The sequence below is a fragment of the Mauremys reevesii genome, linkage group 6 (assembly GCF_016161935.1).
Source record: "Mauremys reevesii isolate NIE-2019 linkage group 6, ASM1616193v1, whole genome shotgun sequence".
Lineage (NCBI taxonomy): Eukaryota > Metazoa > Chordata > Testudines > Geoemydidae > Mauremys > Mauremys reevesii.
This window is the reverse complement of record NC_052628.1, coordinates 32303567-32331094: the sequence shown is the minus strand read 5'-3', so window position 1 is coordinate 32331094 and position 27528 is coordinate 32303567. Positions and strand designations below refer to the sequence as shown.

Below are 27528 nucleotides of genomic sequence, written 5' to 3'. Positions count from 1 at the left end.
AATTATTTGTAAAGTAAAATGAGCAATAGACGAGTATTAAGGTTTTTTAAAATGGCACTAAAGCTGGTTACCTCTATAAATGGTCCTGAACCCACATCGCAATACATCTGATGGTGTAATAACCATGGATCCAAACACATCTAAACCCAGATCTGCATCTAAAATTTGCTAATGGCCCTAACTTATATTATGGGCTCAGCGAAATCTCTGGATCTGAAAGATCCTGGAGTTTGAAGTGTTTGGAATCTGAATCTAGGCCTGAATTTTGTGACTGGAACCTCATTCTAATTTCCTCAACTTATGGATATAGAAAGGCAAACTTGGGGGCAAAGGAGAGGGTTGAGGGATTTTTATTTTATGTTTAAATCAGTTTGCTAGAAAACATTAGTGCCACACAAAAAGAGACCAATGTGTACATGTCATACACAGTTAGTTAAGGGTTAAGGTTTTTGTCTACCTGTAAAGGGTTAACAAGCAGTACCTGTGGACACCTGACCAGAGGACCAATGAGGGACAAGATATTTTCAAATCCCGGTGGAGGGAAGTTTTTTTCCTGTTCTTTGTTTTCTAGAGAGTCTCTCTTGGGAATTAAGAGAGTCCAGACATCTTAATCAAGTCCTCCCAGGTCTCTGCAATAAATTCTTCTATTCAAGCTAGTGAGTATTAGTAAGGAACTAGTATTCTTATACTTTTATTTCTGTATTTGCAATTCTGTGTTTTGCTATAGAATTTCTTTAAGTCTGTACTGTGATTGCTTTTACTGAGAAAGAAAGGAGGGGGGATTCGCTCCAGAGATTGATAAGTTTAGACCTGTATATTGTTCCATCTTGGTTACAGAGACAGTGACTTTCTTTTTTATTCTTTAATAAATTCTTTTCTATTAAGGACTTGGTTGGTCTTTCCTTGGGTGGATTCTCAGGGAAAGAGGAGGAGGGAGGTATCCCTCTGTAGTTAGATCCCGGTGTCTCTCCTAGGAAAAGGGAGGGGGGAGGAAACAGGGGGGAATGATTTATTCCTCCTGGGTGTAAGAACTCCATGGATTTGGGGCTCTTGGGATCCCTTAGGATTTTGGGGAAGGACTGTGTCCCAATCCACGTACCTGATTGGGTGGTGGCAGCTTTTACTAGATCTAAACTAGGATTTTAGTTTAGAGATAAATTTCATGCAGGTCCCCATATTGGAACCCAACAGCTCTAAGTGGGGGTGAGACCTATGACAGTACATCAGTCAAGAAATAAATGTAGGCCCCTAACCTGCTATCCACTGTGATTGGGTGCAGCAGGGTGACTATATGCAGTGAATTGCAGGCTCTGGACTTAATCCATCATTCCTTATGCAGAGCAAACTTGCTTTGAAATTGGTGTGAGTTTGGAGTGCAAAAAAAATTTTTTTTTTAAATTAAAAATGTACTACACCTCTACCATTGATATAATGCGGTCCTGGGGAGACAAAAATCCCTACCATGTTATAGGTGAGACGCCATTATATCGGGGTAGCAGTGGCAGGGCTGCAGAGGTGATTTAAAGAGCCCGGGGCTCTGGCTGTGGGGAGCCCCAGGCCCTTTAAAGAGCTGCCCAAGCCCCACTGCTGCAGCCCCGGGGTAGCGGTGGCAGGGCTCCAGCCGTGATTTAAAGGGCCCAGGGCTTCTCACAGCCAGGGCCGGCTCCAGGCCCCAGCACGCCAAGCGCGTGCTTGGGGCGGCATGCCACGGGGGGCGCTCCGCCGGTCGCTGGGAGGGCGGCAGGCGGCTCCGGTGGACCTCCCGCAGGCATGCCTGCGGATGCTCCACCGGAGCTGCGGGACCAGCGGACCCTCTGCAGGCATGCCTGCGGGAGGTCCACTGGAGCCGCGGGACTGGCGACCGCCAGAGCGCCCCCCGCGGCATGCCGCCGTGCTTGGGTCGGCGAAATTGCTAGAGCCGCCCCTGCTCACAGCAGCCGGAGCCCCGGGCCCTTTAAAGTGCTGCCCTAGCCCTGCTGCTGCAGCCCCAGGGTAGCAGCGGCAGGGCTCCAGCGGTGATTTAAAGGGCCCAGGGCTTCTCACAGCAGCTGGAGTCTTGGACCCTTTAAAGCGCTGCCGGAGCCCTGTTATATCGTGTCGCGTTATAGCGGGGTAGAGGTATATTTGGCCTATTCCAAACCAGTGGCTTTCAAATTTAATTGATCACTAATATAAACATTTCTACAGCATGCAGCACAAACACACAAGTCTAGTGCTTTCACTATAAACTAGAGAGCTCTCTTTTTGAGCCTGGAGTAGAAACATTTTTGTTAATCTGATTTTTCCCTTGTGATTTAATATACTCAGAATTTTATTTGTATTTGATTTAGTTCAAAAATGTTTTTAATTTGTCTGAACAGCAGATGGCTATCAGCAAGAGTCTGTATTTAGCTTGGCACTTTCCACTCTGCATTCCTTTACTATTCATAGCCCAGCAGTCATACTTATCTTAAGTACACATAAAAGGAGGCAGTTTCTCTTGCAGCTGCAGTTCCCCTAGAATTTTTGTGTATTTACAGGACCATTTGTAACAAGTCTTTTTGTAATGTTGAAGACCAATTGTTAGACATAGCAGGCAGAGTCCTGGCTAACCTTAGTTGCACAACTCCATTGAAATGAGTGGGATTGCTCTAGTATAATTGAGAGAAGAAAACAGCCCTGTGTTCTTAGTTGGCCCTATCTTGCAATCAGGCATTTGAACCCCTATGCTGGTGCAGAGCCAGTTAGGCTCTGTGGGCACAAGCATCTCCTGCCAGAGATCCAATTGCAGGATCAGGACCTTAAGTTCTAAAGAAAGTCACAGAAGAAAACGTTTACGTGATTGTTATCACATTGTTTGTGTAAACTTGTTGGACTAAATTCATCCCTAGCATATTAATGCCTTTAAGTCAGGGGCAGCTACACAAGAATGACTTTGGGACTTTTGAGCTTTTATAAGTGAGCAATATTTTGTTTCTATTGTTGGCAGAAAGCCAGGATATTTAAACAAAATGAACTGTGATTAAAAACAAAGCATTTGAAAAATTTCCATCAAAATAAGTTGACTCAATGTTAGTAGAAAGATGGCACATTTTTAAACATTGCATTTAATGTTTATTCTGCTGTTCAATATTCCCTTAAGTACAATATATTTTTAAAGGGCAGACTCGCAAGCAATTTTTAGAAATAAATTTGAATTCAAAAAGTTTTTCCCCAAAATTATTTTGCAGACCAAATGCATGCGGCTCATGCGTGCTTTGACATCTCCTAAGAAATGTTGAAGTTAATATTATATAGTGATATGACTTATGAAAACATGGCATTTTTCTGTTATGTAAAATTAAAATTCCATAAAATGTCTGTTGCTTCTTTCATTATTTATCTCATGAATACATATTACAAAGGTAACCCCTGTTTATTGGCATTTTTATACATGCTTTACACTTGGTACCTCATCAGAGAGCATTATATGAAATATTTTTCATTTGTTATGACTGCCATAAACTTTCTTTTGTCTAAAAAGCGTGGGTCTCCAGCACATATGCAGCTGAAGGAAAGTAGTCTTACATTTCACATCAAACAATAAAACTCAACATGCTGAAAATATATGCAAAGTTTTGTTCTTATCTCCATTGTAAATACAAACCAACAACTTCACATGCATGGCTACATTGCAAAGCATTGTTTGAGTTACATTAGGAATAATATTTCTCACCAATAACAATTAAAAAGATTTTAGTCCATTCCCTCTGAGCTCTTCATTTCAACAACCAAAATGCCGTCATGGCAGAAGAGAGCAGACAAATCTTTTTTCTTGACTCCATTAGGTAATTTGTATTGTCTAACAAAGCTTCTGGATATGAAACCATGTTCGTCCATCCTAGGTCCATGCTGAGCTTTGATCAGAAGCCAGCCTTCGAAAGTTTGAATGATGATATCTTCAGGACGGAACTGCACAACATCCAGTAAGACCTGAAAGCTGGGTTTGTCTTCCTTGGTGCTGTCCTTCTCTGCTGTAGCTGTACTTTTTGTTGCATGTCGGCTTCTCACCTCAGCCTTGGATGGGCCTGGCAAAGCATATAAAGAGTGATCCAACTTGCACGCTTCCAGATCTTGGACAGCAAACTGCTCCTGATAACGTACAGGAGTTTCCACCCAGTGTCTTGTAACTACTCCTTCCATTGCTGAGACAGAAATATGAGTTACTGCTTTCTGATAGCCAGTGAAAGCAGTAGAGTCACACTGGCATAGTGAGCGCTTTCCAGTTGCATGCCTACTCCCAGACTAGTTTATCAGTTGATGTAGCCTTTCATTTTTAGCACTGGCAGAGCTTAACACTTAATTGGACATGATTCATGTCCATGAGACATGCCTCATCTTTTTATACATTGACAATAGAGCACTATTTATAGGGCATGTGTCTTCAGTTGCTTTGGCAGTTTTTATGCATACACTTAATAGTAAAAATGAAATTTTATTGCACTTTTTGTTCTTCGCACATTAACCTGTTTGTTGTTATGAGGAAACAAGGTATTTTTAAAGGTTCTTTTATTTGTCTAGAAAGGAGTGTGACGTTCTTTCTGTTTCTCAAGGGAAACTACTACAGTAACTGTAAAAGCTATATTTTTCCTCGCTGAAATATAGAAATTATTTGGGGCAGGAGGACTCAAGCTGTTTGAGGATGTGAGAGAAGCAAATTTTGGGATGGTTTCACTAGAAAGCTATCAGGTGCCTCTAAAGCTATGGCAAAAGTTTTGCAGGGGCCAAACTCTGAGTGCTCCTGAGAAAGCTACTGGTGGGCTGTTAGCTGTCCCTTCCCCCACTCTAAGGTAACTGTGATGCTGACTCAGCAGTTAGAGATCTTGGTGGTATAGAGGGAGTAGTCACTGGCCAGTGTTTTGAGTCTGACAGTGGGCTGGAGTCTGAGTCTGCAATTAGAGACTGTAGCTCAGACTCAAGAGCCTGAATTAGCCCTGTAATCTCATAGTAAAAATGACAGTAAAAATAAATGGGTGTCCTGAGTGTTGGGGAAATTGCAAAAATGGCTAACCTGGTTCTTACTGACTCATAGACTTTAAGGCCAGAAGGGATTGATATGATCATCTAGTCTGACTTCCTGCACAATGCAGGCCACAGAACCTCTCCCACCCAGGGGCGGCTCCAGGCCCCAGCATGCCAAGCGCATGCTTGGGGCGGCATGCCGCGGGGGGTGCTCTGCCAGTCGCCGGGAGGGCGGCAGGCGGCTCCGGTGGACCTCCTGCAGGCATGCCTGTGGAGGGTCCGCTGGTCCCGCGGCTCCGGTGGAGCATCCGCAGGCACGCCTGCGAGAGGTCCACCGGAGCCTCGGGACCGGCGACTGGCAGAGCGCCTCCTGCGGCATGCCGCCGTGCTTGGGGCGGCAAAATGGCTAGAGCCACTCCTGCTCCCGTCCACTTCTGTAATAGATCCCTAACCTCTGGCTGAGTTACTGAAGTCCTCAAATCATGATTCAAAGAGGTCAAGCTACAGAGAAACTGCTATTTACACTAGTTTAAACCGGCAAGTGACCTGCTGCCGAGAAAGGTGAAAAAACCCCAGGGTCTCAGCCAATGTGACCTAGGGGAAAATTCTTTCCTGAACCCAAATATGGTTATCAGTTAGACCCTGAGCATGTGGAGAAGACCCACCAGACAGACACCTGGGAAAGAATTCTCTGTAGTAACTCAGAGCCTTCTCCATGTAGTGTCCCATCATCAGGTGTTGGAGATATTGGCTACTAGCCGTTGCAGATTGGCCACACACCATTTAGGCCGTCTCTCATCACACTATCACCTCCATAAACATATCAAGCTCAGTCTTTAAACCAGTTAAGTTTTTTTGCCCTCACTGCTTCCCTTGGAAGGCTTTTCCAGAACTTCACTCCCCTCAGCCTTTGTTTGGTTAGGCTAAACATGCCAAACTCTTTGAGTCTCCTCTTATAAGGTAGGTTTTCCATTCATCTGATGATCCTAAGAGCCCTTCTCTGCGCCTGTCCAGTTTGAATTCATCTTTCTTAAATATGTAGAGCCCTGCATAGATACACAATTCATATCCACAGATGTGGATATAAAGCAGATATTCTTGGAGCTGCAGGGTTCTAGCAACAGCGAGTGAGACCAGCAGGGCCATGGCCAGCGACTGGGCCAGGAACCACAGCAGCGAAAGCAGCAGCATATCAGGCTCCTGCTCACAGGAGCCAGTGCCCAGCCCGGGCAGCTCCTCCGGCATGGCTGTGCTGCCCCCAGCCCTGCCCACTGGGGCAGACACCAGACTCACTGGCAGCTGTCCCTGGTCGTGCTCGTGCTAGTGTGTGCAAGTGGCTCGCACGCTCCCAGATAGGAGTTTCTTCCACACAGCAGTCTGCAACTCCTGTCCAGAGTTTGAGAGCCGCTTGCTCACAGTAGTGATAAGCGTGGTGCCTGCCCCAGTGAGCAGAGCTCCTCAATTACCATTTACCTCTATGTCCTTAATGACTTTCTCTTTCAAAATTTGTTCCAAGACCTTGCATACAATTGAGGTCAAACTAACAGGCCCTTAGTTTCCCGGATCACATTTTACCTTTCTTAAAAATACGTGCTATATTAGCAATTCTCCAGTCACAGGGGTACAACTCCTGAGTTTACAGAATCGTTAAAAATCCTTGCTATTGGTCTTGCAATTTCATGTGCTAGTTCCTGTAATATTCTTGGATGGAGATTATCCAGGCCCTCTGATTTGGTCCCATTAAGCTGTTTGAGTTGACTTCCACCTCAGATGTGGTAATTTCCACTTCCATACCCTCATTTCCATTAGCCATCCTGCCACTATCGCTAAGCTCCTCATTAACCTTATTAAAAAATGGAGGCAAAGTATTTGTTTAGGTGTTGGGCCATTCCTAGGTTATCTTTAATCTCCACTCCATCCTCAGTGCTTTATGACCTCCATGAGGTAGCTTCTTGGCAGAGTGCAACACTTCAGATGTGTTAAAGAGACTTTCAACTGTCAGAACTAAGGTTAGCCCCTTGGTCCCAGCAGCAGTGTAGCAAGGCCCCGGAGGGCCCATGTACAAGAATTCCAAAACTTGCTTCTCTCCAGTTCCCCCATAGCCCCATCCAGTGTTCCAGTTCCTCCCTAGCTTCCCTCCCGCTCCACCCCCCTGGTCCCCCTACAGATCCTAAGCTCTCTCTGTATCCTCCTCATTCCCTCCAGTTCTGATCCAGGCTCCCCCCAGCACTCCCTCAACCTCATTCCAGCCTCCTTCAGTTCAGTCCTCAGCATCCCCAGCTCTAATCCAGTCACCCCATGCAGACCCGTCTAGTTCCCCTTCTGCCCCTCACGTCCCTGATCCCTTGCCCTTGGTCCCCTATAGCTCTGCTCTAACCCTCTTCCCCCATCCTCAACAGCGCTGACCCAGTCCCCCAGTTTCTATCTGGTTCTGCTTTAACCCCCTGCTCCCACCCTCAACTGCTATGTTGGCCCCCATTCCTCCATCGCATCACTCTCCAGTTCCCCTCCATTCCCCCACACTATGCAAAGAGGCTGATGACTTTACCTTGCACTCTGTCTCTTGGTGGGGGGGTGGAGGGAGGATGTGTTCCCCATATCTGGTCCCCCTTGTGTGCAGGTGCTGCAATTTCCCCCACACCTTCTCTGCTCATCCTTCCCGGCTGCTCACACCTGGGGTGCCCCATCCCAGCCACCTCTGGACACTGCTTTCCCCCAGTGACCCCTCTCCACTGTGGTGTGGTGGCATGCTTCAACTTCTGTTGGGCTGGTGGTGCCATGAGTGAGGATATGCGCATGTGGCTAGATCTGAGTCCTCTTCACTATAACCTTGTGGGCCCTGGGGTGACTGCATCATTTGCACCATTATAGCTATTCCTCCTTTCGCTTCTTGGGCTTGCTGGCTTGGATCTGTGGCCTAGATCACAAGTGAATCTAGGTATGGACTGGGGCTGATAACCTTTCCAGTCTCCCTGCTGCTCAGTGGCCTAAGGGAGGATAAGCCCTGAAAAGTATTGGCAGTTTTCTTAATGAGCCCAAGGGGAAAGAAAAAAGTCCAGATCTTTAAGTCATTAAGAAAAGTGTCCATATCTGTTTTTGCTGTCTGCTCAGGAAAATCTCTGTAGTGGAGTTTAGTAAGAGAAAGCAGTATAGACTCTGGAAACTGATGACTAAAGTGTTTGTTTCCTTGAATAGCAGTAATGCTGGGGATTATGAACTAAATGATACACTTAGTCTCCTTTTTTTGGCTTTTGTTCTGTGAAGTTCTCTTTGCCTTGTCTCTTCCTCTTTCCTCATAATGAAAACAGCAAGCAAGCAAGCCTGCATGTGATCTCTGAAAGTTAATGGACTGCAGAGACATCAAGAAACAAACATTCCTATTTCAATAGCTATCGCAAAAGAATCTGTCCCCACCCCACCCCCTTTTTTTATATACAAGAAACCCTTGCAGATTACAAATATAAACTAACTGACTGCAGAGGAGAGGTTTTCTTAGTCATTATGCTTGCTGGGGTTGCTATTTTATCTTCAGAAAATGTGAAGCCTGATTTGCTTGTTAAGGAAATCATTTAAAGGCTGGCCATTAATGGTTCAGGTTGATTTTGATCTATATTAACTCAGTTCAATGAATGCTTATGCCTACTGTGGGAAGGGAATGAGTATGCTTCTTTATTAAAAGTCTGGGTACTCTTTTGGAAAACTGTCCTGCACATAATGCTGTGTTTTTAGGATGTGATTCTAATTGTATGGTTTATGAGAATATTAGCAGAAGCCCCTGGAACCTCACCCATTATCCTCTAAACAGCTGTTTTCTGTTTTACAAACCAGTGACTCAACCAATGGAGGAATTTTAACCCTCGTGTGAGGTAATATACTTGGTTGGTTGTCCTTAACCAGACTGGACAGGTGTTATGTCTTTAAAAATCATTAAATCATTTATATTTATTGTTCTCAAGTTTTATTATTCCTACTGGGTTCTATTCTCTGATAGTCTCGTTTAGCTCAAGTTAGTTTTGTGCTCTGTTCATTATCCTGCTCTATATTGACACTCTGAGGCCCCCTACCTTTTTTTTTTTTTTTTTTTTTTAAAAAGCTACTAACATTTTCTGGCAAGAATGGGCTAACTCTAAGGAGATTCTTTCTTCGAGGCAACTTGGTAGATTGCTGAAGTTTTAATGAAAAAATATCAGTACATACCCTGTAAGACACATTTATGTCTGTTTTTAACCACATAAAGTTCTGTTAGTCCCTAGTCTTTTAAATATCTCCTGTCAAACATACTGGGAACAACACGTATGGTCTAATTAATGAGTGATGGTTTGAATTCCCTTCAAATACACAAATTAGGCAAGGCTATATAGGTGTTACTAGGATCACCCATCATGTTGCATAATAAGAGTCCGGCAGCCTATCTTGTCTACCCCTAACTTCTTTCTTCTCCACCTCCCATCTTGGTCTCTCCCACATCTTAGTTTCTTCTTTACGCTCTGTCCTCCATCCTAGGCCTCAGGAGCTCCCTCTTCCATACCTCTTGGTTGTTGTCAGCCAGGAAGCACACCTCACTTCTTGAGACTACACATTAAACTTGAAACACCAAGATCCCAGGAGCTTAGAATATATTTTCAGGTTTAAAAATAAGAAGCCTACCTGGAGCTGCAGATACAAGGGCTGTCAAAGTTTGATTTTTATTCTTCAGTGTTCAAAAAAACGTGCTACATTTCAGCCCACTAGTGTAATTAAAGCTAATTGTTGGGTCTTTAAGCCAGTGGCAACCCTAAAACCGATTTTTACCTAGTAAGATGTCTCTGCTCTCTAGTGAGTGAGGCTGGTATTGCACACCTAGAGTGGTGGTGTGTAGCTTCATTTTCTTAAAAGCAAGGTATTTTAGAGGAGAATTTCAAAGAGCAGTTAGGTGCATAATTCCCATTGAAAGTCAATGGGAGTTAAGTCTCTAAACTTCCATTTATGCTTTTGAAAATCTCTTTCATCACTCTACTTTAGTCTAAATATACTTATGTCATCCAGGTTACAGCTCTATTGTGACACTATTAGGGTTGCCAACTTTCTAATCGCACAAAACCCAGCAATCTTGCCCCTTCCCTGAGGCCCTATCCCTTCCCCAAGACCCCGTACCCTTGGCTCACTCCATCCCCCCTCCCTCCATCACTCGCTCTCCCACACCCTCGCCACCAGGCTGGAGCTGGGGGTTGGGTGTGGGAGGGGGTGAGGGCTCCAGCTGGGGTGTGGGCTCTGGGGTGGTGCCAGGGATGAGGGGTTTGGAATGCAGGAAGGGGCTCCAGGCTGGGGCAGAGGGTTGGGGTGCACAAGGGGGCTCAGGGCTGGAGAAGGGGGTGAGGGTGCAGGAGAGGGTGCAGGGTACGGGCTCTGCAAGGGAGTTAGGGTACAGGAGGGGGTTCCAACCTGAGTCAGAGGGTTGGGGTACGGGAGGGGTTCTGGGAAAGAGTTGGGGTGCAGGAGGGGGCTCAGGGCTGTGGCAGGGGTTGGGGAGCAGGAGGAGGTGTGGGGTGCAGGCTCCGGGCTGGGGAAGGGTGTTGGGTGTGGGCTCTGGGAGGGAGTTAGGGTGCAGGAGGGGGTTCCAACCTGGGGCAAGGATTCAGGGTGCAGGCTCCAGCCCGGTGGCACTTACCTCAGGCAGCTCCCGGAAGTGGCTGGCATGTCCCTCCAGCTCCTAGGTGGAGGGGTCAGGGGGCTATGCATGCTGCGGTTCCCAGCTAATGGGAGCTGCAGAGCCAGCACCCGAGGTGGGGTACATGGAGCCCCTGTGGCTGCCCCTGCATCTAGGAGCTAGACATGCCGGCCACTTCCAGGAACCACACAGAGGCAGGACAGGCAGGAAGCCTGTCTTAGCCCCACTGCGCTGCTGACCGGACTTTTAGTCGAGAACCGGACTCCTGGAAACCCTGGACATGATGTATAATACTTGTATCTGTAGCAGAGTTTTCCAAGTACTTGGTATAAGGAAGTCTGAGCATTGAGGGTAAAAGTCAGCTGGTTTGGGGGTAGGCAGTGCTTGGCTTTTTGACTGATAACAAGAGTTATTCAAATGCTTATATCGGTAGTAACTGTCAAGAGGAAGACTGGCTGTCTGCAAACACCCCCTTTTTGGCATGATTGCATTTTGCAGACCTCAATGAGAGAGAGTGTTTGTGGAGAATAAAACTACTTTAATTGCAGTGAGTTAGCACTCCTGTTAAGTAACAAAGCTCACAGCTTTTAATAGTATTATTTGTATTATGGTAACACCTAAAGGCCACAAATGAGATTGTGGCACCACTGTGCTAGGCAGTGTTACCAGTGTACATACATAATAAGCGAAAGTATCTACCCTAAAGAGTTACAATCTAAATAGAAAAGACAGAGAGCAGAAGGGAAAATTGAAGCACAGAGAGGTGAAGTGACTTGCTCATGTTCACACAGCAGGTCAGTGGACAAGCCAGAAACAGAACCCAGGCTTTCTGTCCACCACTCCAAAGCCTTCACAAGTGTTTTCCTCAGCTCACAATTAAGCCCTAATTGATTATTCACTATAACGTCCCAGTGTGGTTGATGATGAAGTATTGTTACGCCCAACTGACAGAGGGGAGAAACAGAGACACAGAAATCAAGTGACTTGGGGAAGACCACACAGATACTCTGTGAAAAACGGGGATTAGAATTTGAGAGTTCCTCATTCCTCTCTTGTATTCAAACCATCACTGCCTCTTTGATAGCACATTTTTATGTGGCTTAAATGATGTCATTCTAGGTTGGCTTTTTGTAAAACATATGACAGCATTTGGATTGGATTACAATTGCCAGACAACAGCAACAGCTGTAGAGTACTAAAATTATAGATAAGTGTGTTATGCTGACATCTAGTGTCTGAGGAAAAAAACCCAGCAGCAAATCAAGATTATTCTCTTCACAAGACATTTCTGTTGTGCATTATACATGTACAACAATAGGTAATATTAGAGTGAGGAAAAATATTTATAAGGAAAAGCAGAACAAGGCAAAATTACAAGGTTTCAGCTTGAAAATGGGCCATTTTTTTCCCCAAGTAAAACTAGGCTTCTTTCCAAGAAAAAACAAGTCTCTAGAGTATAGATGTGTTTTGTATTGAAATTACAAGGAAATTAGAGTTACATGAAATATTTGTTAGAAAAAGGAAAACTAGGTAAAATGTCAAGATTTCAACTTGAAAATGGGTCATTTTTCAAGCACAACCAGGCTTCTTTCCAAGCAAAGACGAGTTTCTAGAATAAAGATGTATTTTGTACTGAAATCATGGAGAAATGTGTATTTATTTCACAATAGCTATCTTAATGAAACTGTAACTAAAGCAAAATTGGAAGGAGAAACAAGGAGAAAAAGCAAACAGTTTGCTGCAAAATTCCATGAAACAAAGATAATCTGTTTAGCACAGCTCTAAAAATATATTGGGCTAATATAGCACTTTGGATACCTAATTTTGCAAAGAAATATATACTTTAGTTGCTGCTGAAATGCAGGAACTATCAAAGTAACACTAGGAGACAAGTTAGGAGATAAAGTGAAGAATAACTTTCCCAATAAAACCTAAAGAGGATTAATTTAAATAGTGGAATGTAATTATCCAAAGTGGAATTTGGGCAGAATATTGGGTTTAATATGTTAATCTTACAAAAACTGGTATGGGATGGTCACCAGTGACCTCTGTTTTACATGTCACTGTACCTTACCACCATGCAGGGGCTCTAATCCAATACCAACTCAGAAGGGAAGAGTGGCACCTACTGAATCACAGCACTGCTGTCTACAGCACCCCAATGTTAACATGAAGTCTTCCATACTTACGTTGACTTATGTTTGGGAGGTCTAATACCAAAGTAATGCACAGCAGAACAAGACATCTTTTTGGGTGGAATTTTTGGGACCCAGCTGTGGAATGTAGAAGGGGAAAAACAGAAAACAGTAGTTACATATTTTCGAAAGCAAATAACATTTTTTTCTTAAAGCATCTTATTTAAAAGGCTTTATTCTTTCAAGAGTCTGTCACTTTGAACAGCTGTAAATTGCCCATGTAGTTGGGTTGGAAAACTGAGTTAGTTCTAAACTCTGTTATTTCTGACCCCCATGTAATGTTGAAGAATTTCACAGTTTAATAACAATCTACTATCTCTGTCTAATCTGCCATAAACAGACACGGGGTGTTTTATTTTACAGGGAATAATGACCTCTTTCTTTTTAAAAATATATTTAAGTGTTTCATCCTGAGCACACAGCATGTACATTAGATGAAAGATCACATTGTAATCCTTTCTGTGGTGAGACTTCTCATGCTAATTTTGTTCTAAAGGCTTTTATGTATAGCACCAGGGATACATGTTGTCACTGATTTTTAACTTGCTTGATGTGGTTCAGGGCAAACATGGATGGAGAAAGACAGTGGTGGTGCTAGCCCATTGGGGGCCCTAAGCAGGAATAATTTTTGCCCTCCCTCACAACACATAAGTGACTAGGGTGACCAGACAGCAAGTGTGAAAAATTGGGACAGGGGGTGGGGGGTAATAGGAGCCTATATAAGAAAAAGCCCCAAAAATTGGGACTGTCCCTATAAAATCGGGACATCTGGTCACCCTATAAGTGACATGGGGCCCACCTTGCTTAGTATGCTTACGCCTCTAGCGCTGGCTCTGGAGAAAGACTTAATCCAATTTGTGGAATAGTGAAACCCTGGAAGGGGCTGTGTCTGCATGACCTCTTGGTAAAGCTGCCCTTTGGGCTTCTGAGTGTGGGGACCGCTAAATAATGTGAACTTTAATCTCAGTTTCAATGTTGAGGATGTAATTTCCTACCCCATTTCAGCATGAAGGTTGTTAATATAAAGGAATCACAGATTTTCCGTCCCCCTCCCCCAAATATCAAAGGTTAAAACAAACAAAAGGAAGTGTTTCTTCACACAACCCACAACCTGTGAAACTTTTTGCCAGAGGATGTTGTGAAGGCCAAGACTATAACAGTGTTCAAAAAAGAACTAGATAAATTCATGGAGGATAGGTCCATCAATTGCTATTACCTGGGATGGGCAGGGATGGTGTCCCTAGCCTCTGTTTGCCAGAAGCTGGGAATGGGCGAAAGGACATGGATCACTTGATGATTACCTGTTCTGTTCATTCCCTCTGGGGCACCTGCCATTGGCCGCTGTCAGAAGACAAGATACTGGGCTAGATGGACCTTTGGTCTGACCCAGTATGGTCATTCCTATGTTATGTTATTTCTAGTTTTCCTTGTATCTTCCAAGGAATATCCCTTGGGACTGACAAAACCCGTGACTACATGACTTTTGATTTGTAGGGGTGGGGTGGAGGGGCAGAGTAGAAGGTCAGAGGGGGCAACTGAGTCCGGTTGACACCCAAGGATGGAAGGGTAGTGTCTCTGATGGTGGCAAGCTTGCTCCAAGTCAGTTCCTCTACTGAGCAGCCAATATGGCCACCAAAAATTGTCTCAAAGAATAACCCTTTAAAAATGACACTATATCATGGGTCTTTTTAACAGTATTTGATTTAACGTGACTTATTTTCTGATTAACTTTAATTCTATTGCATGTGAGTGCATTTGTGCCTCACCTGAGATTAGAAAGGTGTTTTTTGAACTAGCTTTGCTATTTTATTAAGAGCAATGGTTATCTGGCCATCTCTAACATGAGGAGGTACAACAGAGAGGAAATGAGCAATTAAAAGAGAATACTGTGCCAGAGGGTTTGAAAGCACTGTCCTGCTACTGAAAGGTAGAATCTAATATACTTTTGCTACACAAGCTCTTTTTTTCTCCAGTTAAAAATTTACCACCGTGTACTAAGAAAAATGCTAGGTTTCAGATTTTGTTCCTTCATTGAAGGTTTGTCTTGATATCTGACAGACATTACTTCAGCCAGTTAGGTTCAATAACGTTGGGTTTAGTTATTTGGGGCCTGATTCTTCTCATGTGAAAATAAAATGGGCATTTTGCTATTCAATAAGAGCCATAGACTAAGCACACATTACACTGGAACAGCAAGTTGGGTTTGAATGCTTTGTTAAAGTGATGGAAGTATTGAAATTCTTGTACTCTGGCGTTTGGTGATTAGGAAGGAAATATCTTTCTGCTGCTTGCAAATTAGGCACTATCTAAAATCTCTAGAGATTAACAGCTGGAAAAATCTAGTAGCTAAAGCACACAGAGAACATACCAAAATGTAATTATCATAAACAAAAGCTGATCTCACTCTTGTGTAAAGCTCTGTCTGTGGATAAAGTTAAAGAGAAATAGGCTTAAATAGGTATTGGGAAGTGTATTGAAGTGACAGATAATAAATAAAAGGACATGTTTGTCAACATATTTATTTGGAGGAAATAAGCTCTACTCATTTACTGAATTTCTAGATCTAAAGTATAAACAATGAGGAGTCCTTGTAGCACCTTAGAGACTAACAAATTTATTTGGGCATAAGCTTTCGTGGGCTATAACCCACTTCATCAGATGCATGGAGTGAAAAATATAAATATATAGCACATGAAAAGACGGGAGTTGACTTACTAAGTGGGGGGTCAGTGCTAACGAGGCTAATTCAATCAGGGTGGATGTGGCCCATTCCCAACAGTTGATAAGAAGGCGTGAGTATCAACAGATGGAAAATTACTTTTTGTAGTGACCCAGCCACTCCCAGTCTTTATTCAGGCCTTTTGATGGTGTCCAGTTTGCAAATTAATTCTAGTTCTGCAGTTTCTCGTTGAAGTCTGTTTTTGAAGGTTTTTGTTCAAGAATGGCCACTTCTAAGTCTGTCATTGAGCGTCCAGGGAGATTGAAGTGCTCTCCTACTGGTTTTTGAATGTTACAATTCTTGATGTCTGATTTGTGTCCATTTATTGTTTTGCGTAGAGACTGTCCGGTTTGGCCAATGTACATGGGGGGTGGGATAGCTCAGTGGTTTGAGCATTGGCCTGCTAAACCCAGGGTTGTGAGTTCAATCCTTGAGGGGGCCATTTAGGGATCTGGGGCAAAAATTGGTCCTGCTAGTGAAGGCAGGGGGCTGGACTCAATGACCTTTCAAGGTCCCTTCCAGTTCTAGGAGATTGGTGTATCTCCAATTATTACCTTATGGCAGAGGGGCATTGCTGGCACATGATGGCATATATCACACTGGTAGATGTGCAGGTGAATGAACTCCTGATGTTGTGGCTGATGTGGTTAGGTCCTGTGATGGTGTCCCTTGAATAGATATGCAGACAGAGTTGGCAATGAGGTTTGTTGCAGGGATTGGTTCCTGGGTTAGTGTTTTGTTGTGTGGTGTGTAGTTGCTGGTGAGTATTTGCTTCAGGTTGGGGGGCTGTCTGTAAATGAGGAATGGCCTGTCTCCCAAGGTCTATGAGAGTGAGGGATAGTCCTTCAGGATAGGTTGTAGATCCTTGATGATGTGCTGGAGAGGTTTTAATTGGCGGCTGTAGGTGATGGCTAGTGGCGTTCTGTTACTTTCTTTGTTGGGCCAGTTCTGTAGTATGTTTTTCACTGTAGTACACCGATGTGTCAGAGGGGCTTAGTGTTTCAGACAGAGGCAGTGCATCTGTTCATCTGTAGTGGAGATTTCTATTATAACACTGGTACCAACACTGCAGTCATAACTGAGCAGGCATTTTATAAATGCATAAGAAAAAATTGCCTATTTATCTTCTTATTTGGTCAGGAAGTCTTGAGAGCTATATATGGTAGTTGCTAGATATGTGCTGGTGCTGAATCAATAGGACAGCTTTATTGACCTTGAGTGTAAGGAAGGCTGGTTACACTAGCAAATGTTTGTGACTGTGACCACTGGGCACTTTTTCCAGGTTAAACAAAGCCTCAGGTTCAATGAATCCTGCAATAATCCCCTGTAATCTGGTCTCACTGTTGAAACCAGAACCAGTACTGCAAGACACCTTTTCGGGGGGGGGGGGGCAGTAAGATGTCATGACAGTTCCTTCAAGGTTTCATCAAACATTCTTCTGCCCTCAGCATAGCCTGAATGTGTAGAATTCAAGTAGTGGATCATGAATGCTCAGCCCACAAATCTTTCAGGCTGGCATGTCAGTCTGGAAGGAATCCAACTATTGAACCAATGATAATAATGGCTCACCCAGTAACTGCCTAAAGAAAGGAGGCAACTGCCATGATATGTTAAACATTTACTTCCATTAAATGCTTGCTATGGTTAGCTAACAATTACTTTCTGAAATGAGATAAATACACAATTGGATACGATTGGGAATTAGTCTGGGAATTAGTTTCTACAATGAGGAGCACAGTTTGTCCAACCTATAACTTGCAGGTTAAATCCCAGAGACTGGAGGGCCAGAGGTTGATACTTGGATAGGAGGGATTGCCCCTTACAATATGTCTACACTGCAATTAGACACCCGCGGCTAGCATGTGCCAGCTACTCAGGCTTGTAGGGCTTGGGCTAAAGGGCTCTTTAATTGTGGTGTAGATGTTTGGGCTTGGGCTCCAGGACCATGCAAAGGTGGAAGAGTCCCAAGTCAGCTGGTACAGGCCAGCCTTGGATGTCTACTTTGCAGTATAGATATTCCCTTGGTAACCAGTTTAGCATCAGGACCAGGCTGAGTTGGTCATGACCAAAATCTGTTACCTTCTGTAGTGGGGCGGCTTCCCCATGCCAGTGGAAAAGGGATTAAAGTCAGCCCTGGGAGAAGGTTGTGGCTGAGAGCTGCTAAGCTGGGCTGATTTGGGGAAGCGGCTGCAGCTGGGCCACGCCCCAATCAGGCCACAGCTGGCCTGTATAAAAGGCTGTGAACCAGAGGCCTAGAAGTCTCTCTCTCCAGTCTTGGAGGGAGTAGGGCCTGGCTGTCTGCAGAAAGGGTACTGCAAGTGAAGCAGGACTGGGGAAAAGCCAGAGGAGCAGGGGAGCTCCAGGCTGGCAACCAGGGCTGGCTCTAGGCACCAGCCCAACAAGCAGGTGCTTGGGGCGGCCAACGGAGAGGGGCGGCACGTCCGGCGAAGGACCAGACACCGAATTGCAGCCAAAAACTGAAGCGACGATGGTAGAGTTGATCGCAATCGCTTTTTTTTTTTTTTTTTTTTCCTGCTTGGGGCGGCAAAAACCCTGGATCCTGCCCTGCTGACAACTCCCCGGGCTGCAGGGCCTGGTCCAAGGCCCACATCCAGGGTCCTCTACTAAATTAAATTGTCTGTAACCAATCTAGAGGCTGAAAACTGAAACTGAAAACTTATGTTTGGTTTATTGCATCCTTAGCGTTAACAATTTAGTATTAATTGGGAACAATTAAAATTCAAGGTTACATCTTTAATTTAGAAGTTAGCATCCTCTCTAGCGCTATTCTCCGTCTCTCATTTTATAGGTTTAGCACAGGCATTATTACTCCTTATTAGGCCAGACTTGGTCCTCTTTAACATCGCACATTTAGTTTGAGAGTTACTAATTCTTATTACACCAGCATGGACAATTCTGGTATGATGCATATGTCTTTCAAGTGTAATTAACCTCCCACACAGATGATGCATTCTGAGATCTAAGACTTTTATTTCTCCTCCCTTCAGCTTCCGCACATATGTTTTTTGTCTGAAACGCCAAAGACTGATGCAAAAGTGTGTGTGTGTATGTGTGTATGTATATATATATATGGATCATATTTGGATCATATATATCATTATGGATCATATTTGCATAGATGTGGAGATGCCACTGATGTCAACATGACTTCAGGTCATAGGGATCCAAATTGTAGATCTATTACAAATTATTTGAAGGATTGTTGTTTCCCTTGTTTGTTTACATGCCCCCTGACAGCTCTCTTCTTTTACACGGTGTAGACGAGGAACTATGATTTGAAACTTGTTTGATATGTGATTCTGTCATATGATATATTAAGAAAAAATTTATGAGGAGGTGTGTTATGGGATGAAGACCAAAAGAACATATGCCACAGGATGCAGGGAGACTTAGGGCATGTCTACACTGAAATTAAAAATGTGTAGCTGCCCTAAGCCAGATGACTAGGGCTTGGGCTCCCAGGGCTGTTTAATTGCAGTGTAGGCTTCCGAGCTTGAGCCCTAGCCTGGAAATCTATCCTGCAATTAAACAGCCCCTTAGCCTGAGCCCCTTCGCCTGAGTCAGCTGGCATAGGCCAGTCGCAGGTGTCTAACTGCAGTGTAGACCTACCCACATAAGCTTGGGCTCCTGGATGGAATCTCCACCCAGATTGCTCATTTGGAACTTGGGAGGTTTGAATTTAACAGACTGTCAGATGGCTCTGTGAAGGGGAGCGAGAAGGTTCATGGGTTGACTCCTGTGAGGAGAGGAAGCACAGTTGGCCCCTTTTAGGTGTAGACTGGCCCTACTGGACTAAGAATAAGAAAGGTTATTGAATGCTATTGTTAAGTAAACATAACACAAACCTGAGTTACATAAAAGTTTTTAGGGGTTTTTCAAACCCAGAAGCCAGAGATGAAATCAATCAGTGATTTTGAACAGATCTGCAGAGCCCTTGAAATAAGAAAAGCAGCCAAGATAGGGTGACCAGATGTCCTGATTTTATAGGGACAGTCCCAATATTCAGGGCTTTTTCTTATGTAGGTGCCTATTACCCCTCCATCCCCTGTCCCAATTTTTCACACTTTCTATCTGATTACCCTAAGCCAAGATCATCTGATATTTACAGTCAAGTGTATGGAGTAGATGATTAGAAGGGTAAAAAAGCTGTACTGGTGACCCAGTGCCACCGGTGAATAAGATGTGTGCACAGGAAGGGGGCACATGGTCATACAGAATAAAGCAGTTTAGAAAAATCATTGTAATAGATGATAAAAAATACTGGCAGAAATTGTGTCAGCCTTCACTGTGGCCTCTAAGCAATGGTGCCTGGTGACATAAACCACTTTTTGCATAGCTTGTTTTTTAACTAGCAGCACAGCTTAATTTAAAAAAAAGGTAATAATTGGAGATATACCAATCTCCTTGAACTGGAAGGGACCTTGAAAGGTCATTGACTCCAGCCCCCTGCCTTCACTAGCAGGACCAATTTTTGCCCCAGATCCCTAAGTGGCCCCCCTCAAGGTTTGAGCTCATAACCCTGGTTTAAGCAGGCCAATGCTCAAACCACTGAGCTATCCCTCCACCCTTTTTCTTCTTTACTATGGCAACCTTCCTTCCAATACATTTTTACCAATACAACGGTTTCCTGCAAAAAACTGCTTCTTGGACACTACTATCAGACTCTTCATTAGATATAATCATGCCATGGTTTATGTTTTAGATAGCAAGTTGTGCCATAAATAAAATTTGTAGAAGGAACACAAGAGAATTCTTCTGCCTATAAAAGCATGGACTTAGCTCCCATGTAAACTCTTCCATTTTCCCTGAAGAAACTTTTATCATGATTAATCTTTACTGTACTCAGTGAGTAAGTGAGGGTCTATCTGTAAACTACATAGATTGGAGATAAGTCAATTTATTTTTCCAATTCTGTGCTACAGAATTCCTCTGTCTGGCAAAGTATTTGCACAGACCATAAATTCCTATCCGTGCAAGAGATGACAGATGGATTTTCTATAGGAATGTTCTAAATACTAAAAATAGAAATTATAATAGGATTCACTTTCTTTCTCTTAGGAATCCATTACCAGTCTTTGCCATAAGACGGTTACGCACACATTTAATCATTTCAAATTCCTTTTTATGACTAACACTCCTGCAGAGGTGATGCATGGGGGGACTGCAGGGTCACTTGCCCTCCCAGATTGCTCCATCACATGATGTGGCCGGGCACCTTCCCTGCAAAGCAGCTGAGCCAGCAAGCTGCACTGGGTAGGGAGAGGCAGAGGGCAGAGGCAGGAGCAGAAGAACAGCTGGGAGCTGCAGGAGGAGCTGCTGCTTTCCAGGAGGGGATGGGTTGCCGGGGATTGGGGGGCATGATTTGAGCTGTTCCAGAGTTGTGCTCCCCTACTGTCAGTAGGCACGGGTTGTATGATGATAGCATAGCACCCTACCTAGACTAACAGCACTAACTACAGATTTTTATTTTCCTTTAAAATTAAGGCTATCACACAGAACCTAAACCAAATACATTTAGAATCATAGAAGTGTAGGGCTGCAAGGGACCTCGAGAGGTCATCTAGTCCAGTCCCCTGCATTCAGCGCAGGACTGTGTAATAACTAGACCACTCCTGACAGGTGTTTCCCCAACTTGCTCTTAAAAATCTCCCATGACAGAGATTCTACGACCTCCCTAGGCAATTTGTTCCTAGTGCTTAACTACCCTGACAGTTAGGAAGTTTTTCCTAAAGTCCAACCTAAACTACCCTTGCTGCATGTTGTACAACTAAACGTTTTATTTACTTGTCCATATAATTCACGGGGTGAGCCTACGTAAGCCCGTTGCCTCTTGTCCTAACTTCAGAGGTCAACAAGCACAATTTTTCACCCTCCTCCTTGTAACAACTTTTTATGTACTTGAAAACTATTATCATGTCCCCTCTCAGTCTTCTCTTCTCCAGACTAAACAAACCCAATTTTTTCAATCTTTCCTCCTAGATCATGTTTTCTAGATCTTTACTTATTTTTATTGCTCTTCTCTGGATTTTCTCCAACTTGTCCACATCTTTTCTGAAACGCAGTTCCCAGAATACTCCAGCTGAGGCCTTATAAGGGCAGAGTAGAGCAGAAGAATTACTTCTTGTGTTTTGCTTACAAAGCCCCTGCTAATACATCCCAGAATGATGTTCACTATTTTTACAACAGTTTTACACTGTTGACTCATATTTAGCTTACGATCCCCAATAATGCCCAGAGCCTTTTCTGCAGTACTCCTTCCTAGGCAGTCATTTCCCATTTTGTATGTGTGTAATTGATTGTTCCTTCCTAAGTGGAGTACTTTGCATATATATTTATAATACCTTACCAAATAAATACAGGGATTGGGACTTCTGACAATTGGAGATCTTCTGCTTGCACGTAGGCTCCCCCTGTGAATTATATGGACAATTAAATAAAACATTTAGTCGTACAATATGACCAGTTTCGGCACCAACACTATTGAGCACATATATAACTTCAGATAAGAGAGAAAAATTCACCATGACTATAGCTGTTAGACTCACACACTGTCTCTGATTCAATACACCTCCAGTCTGCAATTCCTCCTTTATGGTGTTTTCCCACTCTCTAAATCCCACTGACTTCTGGAGTTACAGGAAACTACAGAGCTCCAACCCACAGATTCAGACTGGGTTACCCCTGGCAGCTCTGTTGAGTCTCTGCTGGGCTGGCCTCAGTCTGGCTGGTGCTCAACATGACTGCAAGTTTTGTTCCCCATGACAGCGCTCATTACTGATTGGCCAGGAGCTTCCAGCTTCTAACTAATGGGGTATATGTGTACATGCAGGACCATCCACACCAGCTTCAAAATCGCTACTCCGCAAGCTTAACAACTTCCTTGCTGAAATAGCAACTACTTCTTTGTGGTCACTCAAGGCTCAGTACTGCCACCTCATCTGGGAATGTTTCCATGTCAACTCAGACCAAACAGCAGCTGTAGTTACAGCAATAACTGTTGAAAAGGGGGTTACATATGCAAGCCAGTATTAGTGTGCAAGTACCATATTTGTAATAATGGACTTAAGGACTCAGGCCAGGAAAAAAGTTTGCAAGTATAGCTCAGTTCTTATTAGTACATGTTTACATTTTAGGATCTGTAGACTATATTGTAGGAACCTCTGGAACAGATCAAGACTACATACAGATTGGCAGGAACTAGGGGCTTTTTGTTATTTATATATAATAGCACCCAAATGCCTCTATGGTGTTTGAGAGTGCAAAGGAATAGGGAGAAGGATGAATGGTAGGGACAGAGGAGACAGGAGTGGGGAGAAAGAAATGTTGTTTTGAGGGTGACGGGAGAATGGAGCATGGTGCACAGGGAGAATGAGGTCCTGGAGCAGAGGAAGTTTGATTTTTAGTGGCAAGAGCATCAGTCATAAAAATACGAGAAGTGACAAGAGCCCAAGGCAATGACCTCTAGATGTTGGCTGGGTGGTGATGGCCCTGCTGATGCTCCTAGTCCTTGCTCACCTGAATTTTCTTATGGAAGTCAATGGAGCTATTACATAAGTGAAGGTTGCCGAAGCAGGTGCTATAGGAGTAACAAACTTGTAATTGGAAAATCACCACAGGGGTCTGAAAGTACTCCACAATCTCACTCTACCATTCACTTTCCATCGCCCTTTGGAATTTTGCCTCGGAAACATAAATAGCAAGAAAAACAATAACAGGATTGAGAACAATGAGAAACTATTAAGTCACGTATCCATATTTTACAGCATACAACATTTTTTCCACCAGCACAATGTTAGATTTCTCCCTGGCAATGTTTATGCATTTTTCTTGTGTTACAGGTCAGGGTTATGAACATTAAATTGACCTAAACCAGGTAGGGATGGTGAGTAACCTGCAAATTCTGCCCTGGCAGGAACAGTAGTAGATATTGCTTCTACACTGCTTGTTTGTTTGTTGCTGTATTCATCCCACAAAACTGCCAATCTGTATAATTTCCTCCTCCAGAAGTCCCCATTCTGCACAGCCACAAAAGGCAGGTGCCCTCAGTTGCCAAAATGTGCCCCATATTTTTTGTGCCAGCTGCGCTGGTGTTTCAAAAGATAATTTACTGGCAACTGGAGTATAGGATCCTGGGGCACATCTGAGAGGACACTTGGCTGCCAGGGACCCAGGCACCCAAGCCTGGGCATGGAGCAGAAGTGACCTCCCCAGCCAAGCTTTCTCAGGCAGCCACCACACAGGGCTTCAGAGCAGTGTCTCTGTGGCTGGAAGGTGCTGGTCCTGCCCATTCCACCCCCAGCACCTGGGCCATGCATCACCCAGGCCTGTCCCCAAACAGCTGATGGCAGTGGGTGGGATGCAGTGGGGGAGGATGAGGACAAGTTGATCGGGGCCTGGCACTGGCAGGAGGCACTGGGGGGAAAGAAAGGACCTGCTGGTGGGTGCTAGGTGCCAAGTGGGTGCTTATGCCTAGGAGCCCTGTGGCCCGCCAAGGTGATTTGAAAGGGCATGGAGCTCCTGGCCGCCCCTGCTGCTACCCGTTTGCCAGAAGCTTGGAATGGGCGACAGCGGGTGGATCACCTGTTGATGATTACCTGTTCTGTTCATTCCCTCTGGGGCACCTGGCATTGGCTACTGTTGGAAGACAGGATACTGGACTAGATGGATCTTTGGTCTAACCCAGTATGGCCGTTCTTAAGTTCTTACAACAGTATACTCATATGAGGGGAATAGAGGATTCAATGATTAGATGTTTATAATTGTATGTGCAAAATGTGTCATTTTTATAGAATTGTGTTTGTATGTATAAGGCCCCTTTTTTAGTTTTTACCAATTTTTACCAAAAAATTCCCAGGTTTTACCAAAGCTATTAAGTTTTTACCAATTTTCACCCAAATTTTGGACAACTCCAGTGCATGAGAATACTGATTGTTAAGAAAGTCCAACATATTACAGTAGCCAGATGTGTTCAGTTAAAGTTCTATAGCAGGTCACATTAACATCTGTTTGTCACAGTATCTTGGGGCTCCAGTAGATTCAGGTACCAGCCAGTAGTGTTACATATTATGCAGCTAAAGAGAGTTAATGTAATAAACAACCACAGCATTAAACTGCTTTTACTTTCAGTTCTCTTACCTTTCTATATTTGTTTCTTTTTTCTGTCCTCCCATCCTCCAGTATTAATCACAATATTTACCCAGAAAACTGTGAAGTTAATTTTTTGCACTGATCTTTACTCTTTTTTAATTTTTGTAATAAACATTGATAAATTCCCAGGAAATCTTATACAAAATAAAATGGAAAAGGGAGGGAATTATGTATACAATGGTTGAAAGGGATCCATATGCCTTTCCTGTAATATTTGTACTGCCAGAAATTGTTGTTAATATCCTTTTATTTGCATAATAGATTTCACAATCTTCCTATATTTTCCTATAATATTCTTTGTGTTCTAATCCAGTAGTTTTTTCATAGAAATCTCTAATAGTGAGTGGTTTTTGTTCAGGCTGACTTTTGCCAGTCCCTTCTGAAGCTGACTCTAAATAGCTTTCTGCATCCATTCTTCCTTTTTATGCTGTAGCTGTAACTCTTAAAAGCTGGGCCATAGAATGTTGACTGTCTGCCCCAGCCAGAGGGCTTGAGCCTGACTGCTTGATATTGCTCAGCCCCACCCAGAGGGCTGAGCCTGACTGTGTTTGCTGCCCGCCCCAGCCGGAGTGCTGGCTACAGACTGTTATTGGTGCTAATCTCCTGTTGATTGGGTCTCAGCCACTTGGCACAGCGAGGCTGAGTGGCCTCCAACTGACACTGACAGGGAGGAATCACGCCAAGCCTCTACACTTGGTGGTGAATGTGAACAAGACCTCACCCTGAGACAAGGGGCTGAGAGAACTGCAGAGACTTCCGCCCCCTCCATCTCCACGACCATCGAGAAACTGATTAAGTGGCTGGCGGAGAACCAGCAGCAGGCAACCGAGCTGCAACAGCAACTCATGCAGCAACTGGGAGTTCAACAGCCAGGGATGTACCTGGTCCCAGCATCCCTAGCCCCATCGGTGCACCGATGCCAACTGTACGTAGCCAAAAATGACCCCAAGGCTTTCCTTATGACATTCGAGCAGGTCACCTCAGCCTCCTGGTGGCCGCCTGAGCAGCGGCCCTTCATCATGGCCCCATATTTAACAGGAATGACCCAAACAGCCTACTGTGGGCTCCCTGCCAATGAGGCCTGGGATTATGGGACAGAAGAGGCTGTAGCGCTCAATGTGCTAGACATCACCCTGGAGATGTTCTGACAGCGGTTCTGGGGGAACACGTACCCACCAAATGCCTGACTGCAAATGGTCGCCCAAGAGCTGAAGGACACATGCATGTGGTGGCTCCAGCCCAATCAGCACTCTGCCACTAGGTGGCTGAACAGATCACCCTGGAACAATTCACCCACATCCTCCCACTCTGAGGGAGGGTTTGGGTGCTCTGACACTGCCTCACTGCCCTCATGCAGGACTTCCTGGCCACCAAGGCCTCAGTCAGGCTGGAGATCCAAGCCGCAATGTTGGGGTCAACCCTTACAAGCCTGGAGAAGAGCTTCAGCCCACAGACCACCATCCAGTCTACCCGAGGAGCCAGGGTAGACAAGGGGGTACCGAGCCCCGCCGCGCAACCCCAACACATTGAGGAGAGCCTGGAGTGGCCCCTATAGAAGGAAAGCCTTGGAACCCAAGCCCCCTTGCATCCCCGCCACACCAGGAGACACAGCCCGGATGTCCAGAATCAGGACCCTGTTTCTCCTGTGGCCGTTTCAGACATCTGCAGCAGGAGTGCTCCCTAATGGGCTGTACCTTTCGCCAGGTCTGCACATGGGAGTCCTGTGCCTGCAAGCAGCCCACCGCAAAAATTATAATCCCAGTAGTTGTTGGACTACCAGCCCTTGTCAACTCGGACTGAGGGCAGATGCTCGTACATCAACAGCTGGCTCCTCTGGCGGACCCCAGCCTCGGGTTGATCTGCCTACAGTGCATCCACAGTGATGTGAAACTATACCCCTGTGCCTGGGTCCCACTGACCATGAGCAGGGTGACGTGACCAATAATGGTAGGGCTGGCACCTAGACTCACCTACCCTGTGATCCTGGAAAGGGACTGGCTGGACTTCCCCAAAGTCCTGAGAACTGCAAATCCGGGGACCACCTCTGTGCCGATGGCCTTGGGAGGAGATGCCTTCAAGGTAAGATGTGAGCCAGAGAAGGACCATTACCTTGACAACCTGGGCAGAGAGGCTGCAACCTACCCCCTCTCCAACTGGCAAGAAGGGCCACAGCCTGGGCCTTGACTTTAGCCAGGATCAAAGGAAAGACACCACACTAAGATGGACATATGAGCAGCTGGTTGTGATCAATGCAGAGGTAACCAATCCCCAAAGAACAAACCAGTAGTCCCAGTTCAAGCTAATGAACAACAGTCTCTATCATGTTGACCAGGACCCTCAAACCCAAGAAACCTGGACCCAGGGGGTAGTGGTGCCCCAATGTCATTGCCATGCTGTTTTGAAATTGGCCCACGATGTCCCCACTGTGAGACACCTAGCCCACGTCCTGGCCTGGTTTTTTGGCCTGGGTGAATTAGAACGTCAAGAACTATTGTAACTCATGCCCTGAATGCCAACTAGTGGCCCTATGGGAGGAGGGTGGGGGAGGTACCGAAGGGTCCCCAAGTTTCCTTGCCAGTGGTTGTGGTTCCCTTCAAGTTGGTCACCATGAAGCTCATGGGACTCCTCCCAAAGAGTGTTGCTGGGTTCCTCTACATCCTGGTCATCTTGGACTATGCCACTCGGGTCCCAGAAGCTATTCCACTGTGGAGCATCATGGCCCAGAGCAGTGAGGAATTGGTCCTGAAGGTCTTTGCCCAGATGGGCTTACCCTGGGAGATTCTTATCAACCAGGGTGCCAACTTCACCTCCTGGGGGTC

The 27528-nt window shown here is 44.8% G+C and overlaps 1 protein-coding gene across 1 annotated transcript; it reads right to left on the bottom strand.

The window, feature by feature from the left end:
- Nucleotides 1-3104: 3104 nt before the first annotated feature.
- Nucleotides 3105-4256, bottom strand: HSPB3 (heat shock protein family B (small) member 3). The gene has a single exon (XM_039543484.1). The coding sequence runs from the start codon at nt 4159-4161 to the stop codon at nt 3715-3717; it is 447 nt and encodes a 148-aa protein (XP_039399418.1). The 5' UTR covers nt 4162-4256; the 3' UTR covers nt 3105-3714.
- Nucleotides 4257-27528: the final 23272 nt, after the last annotated feature.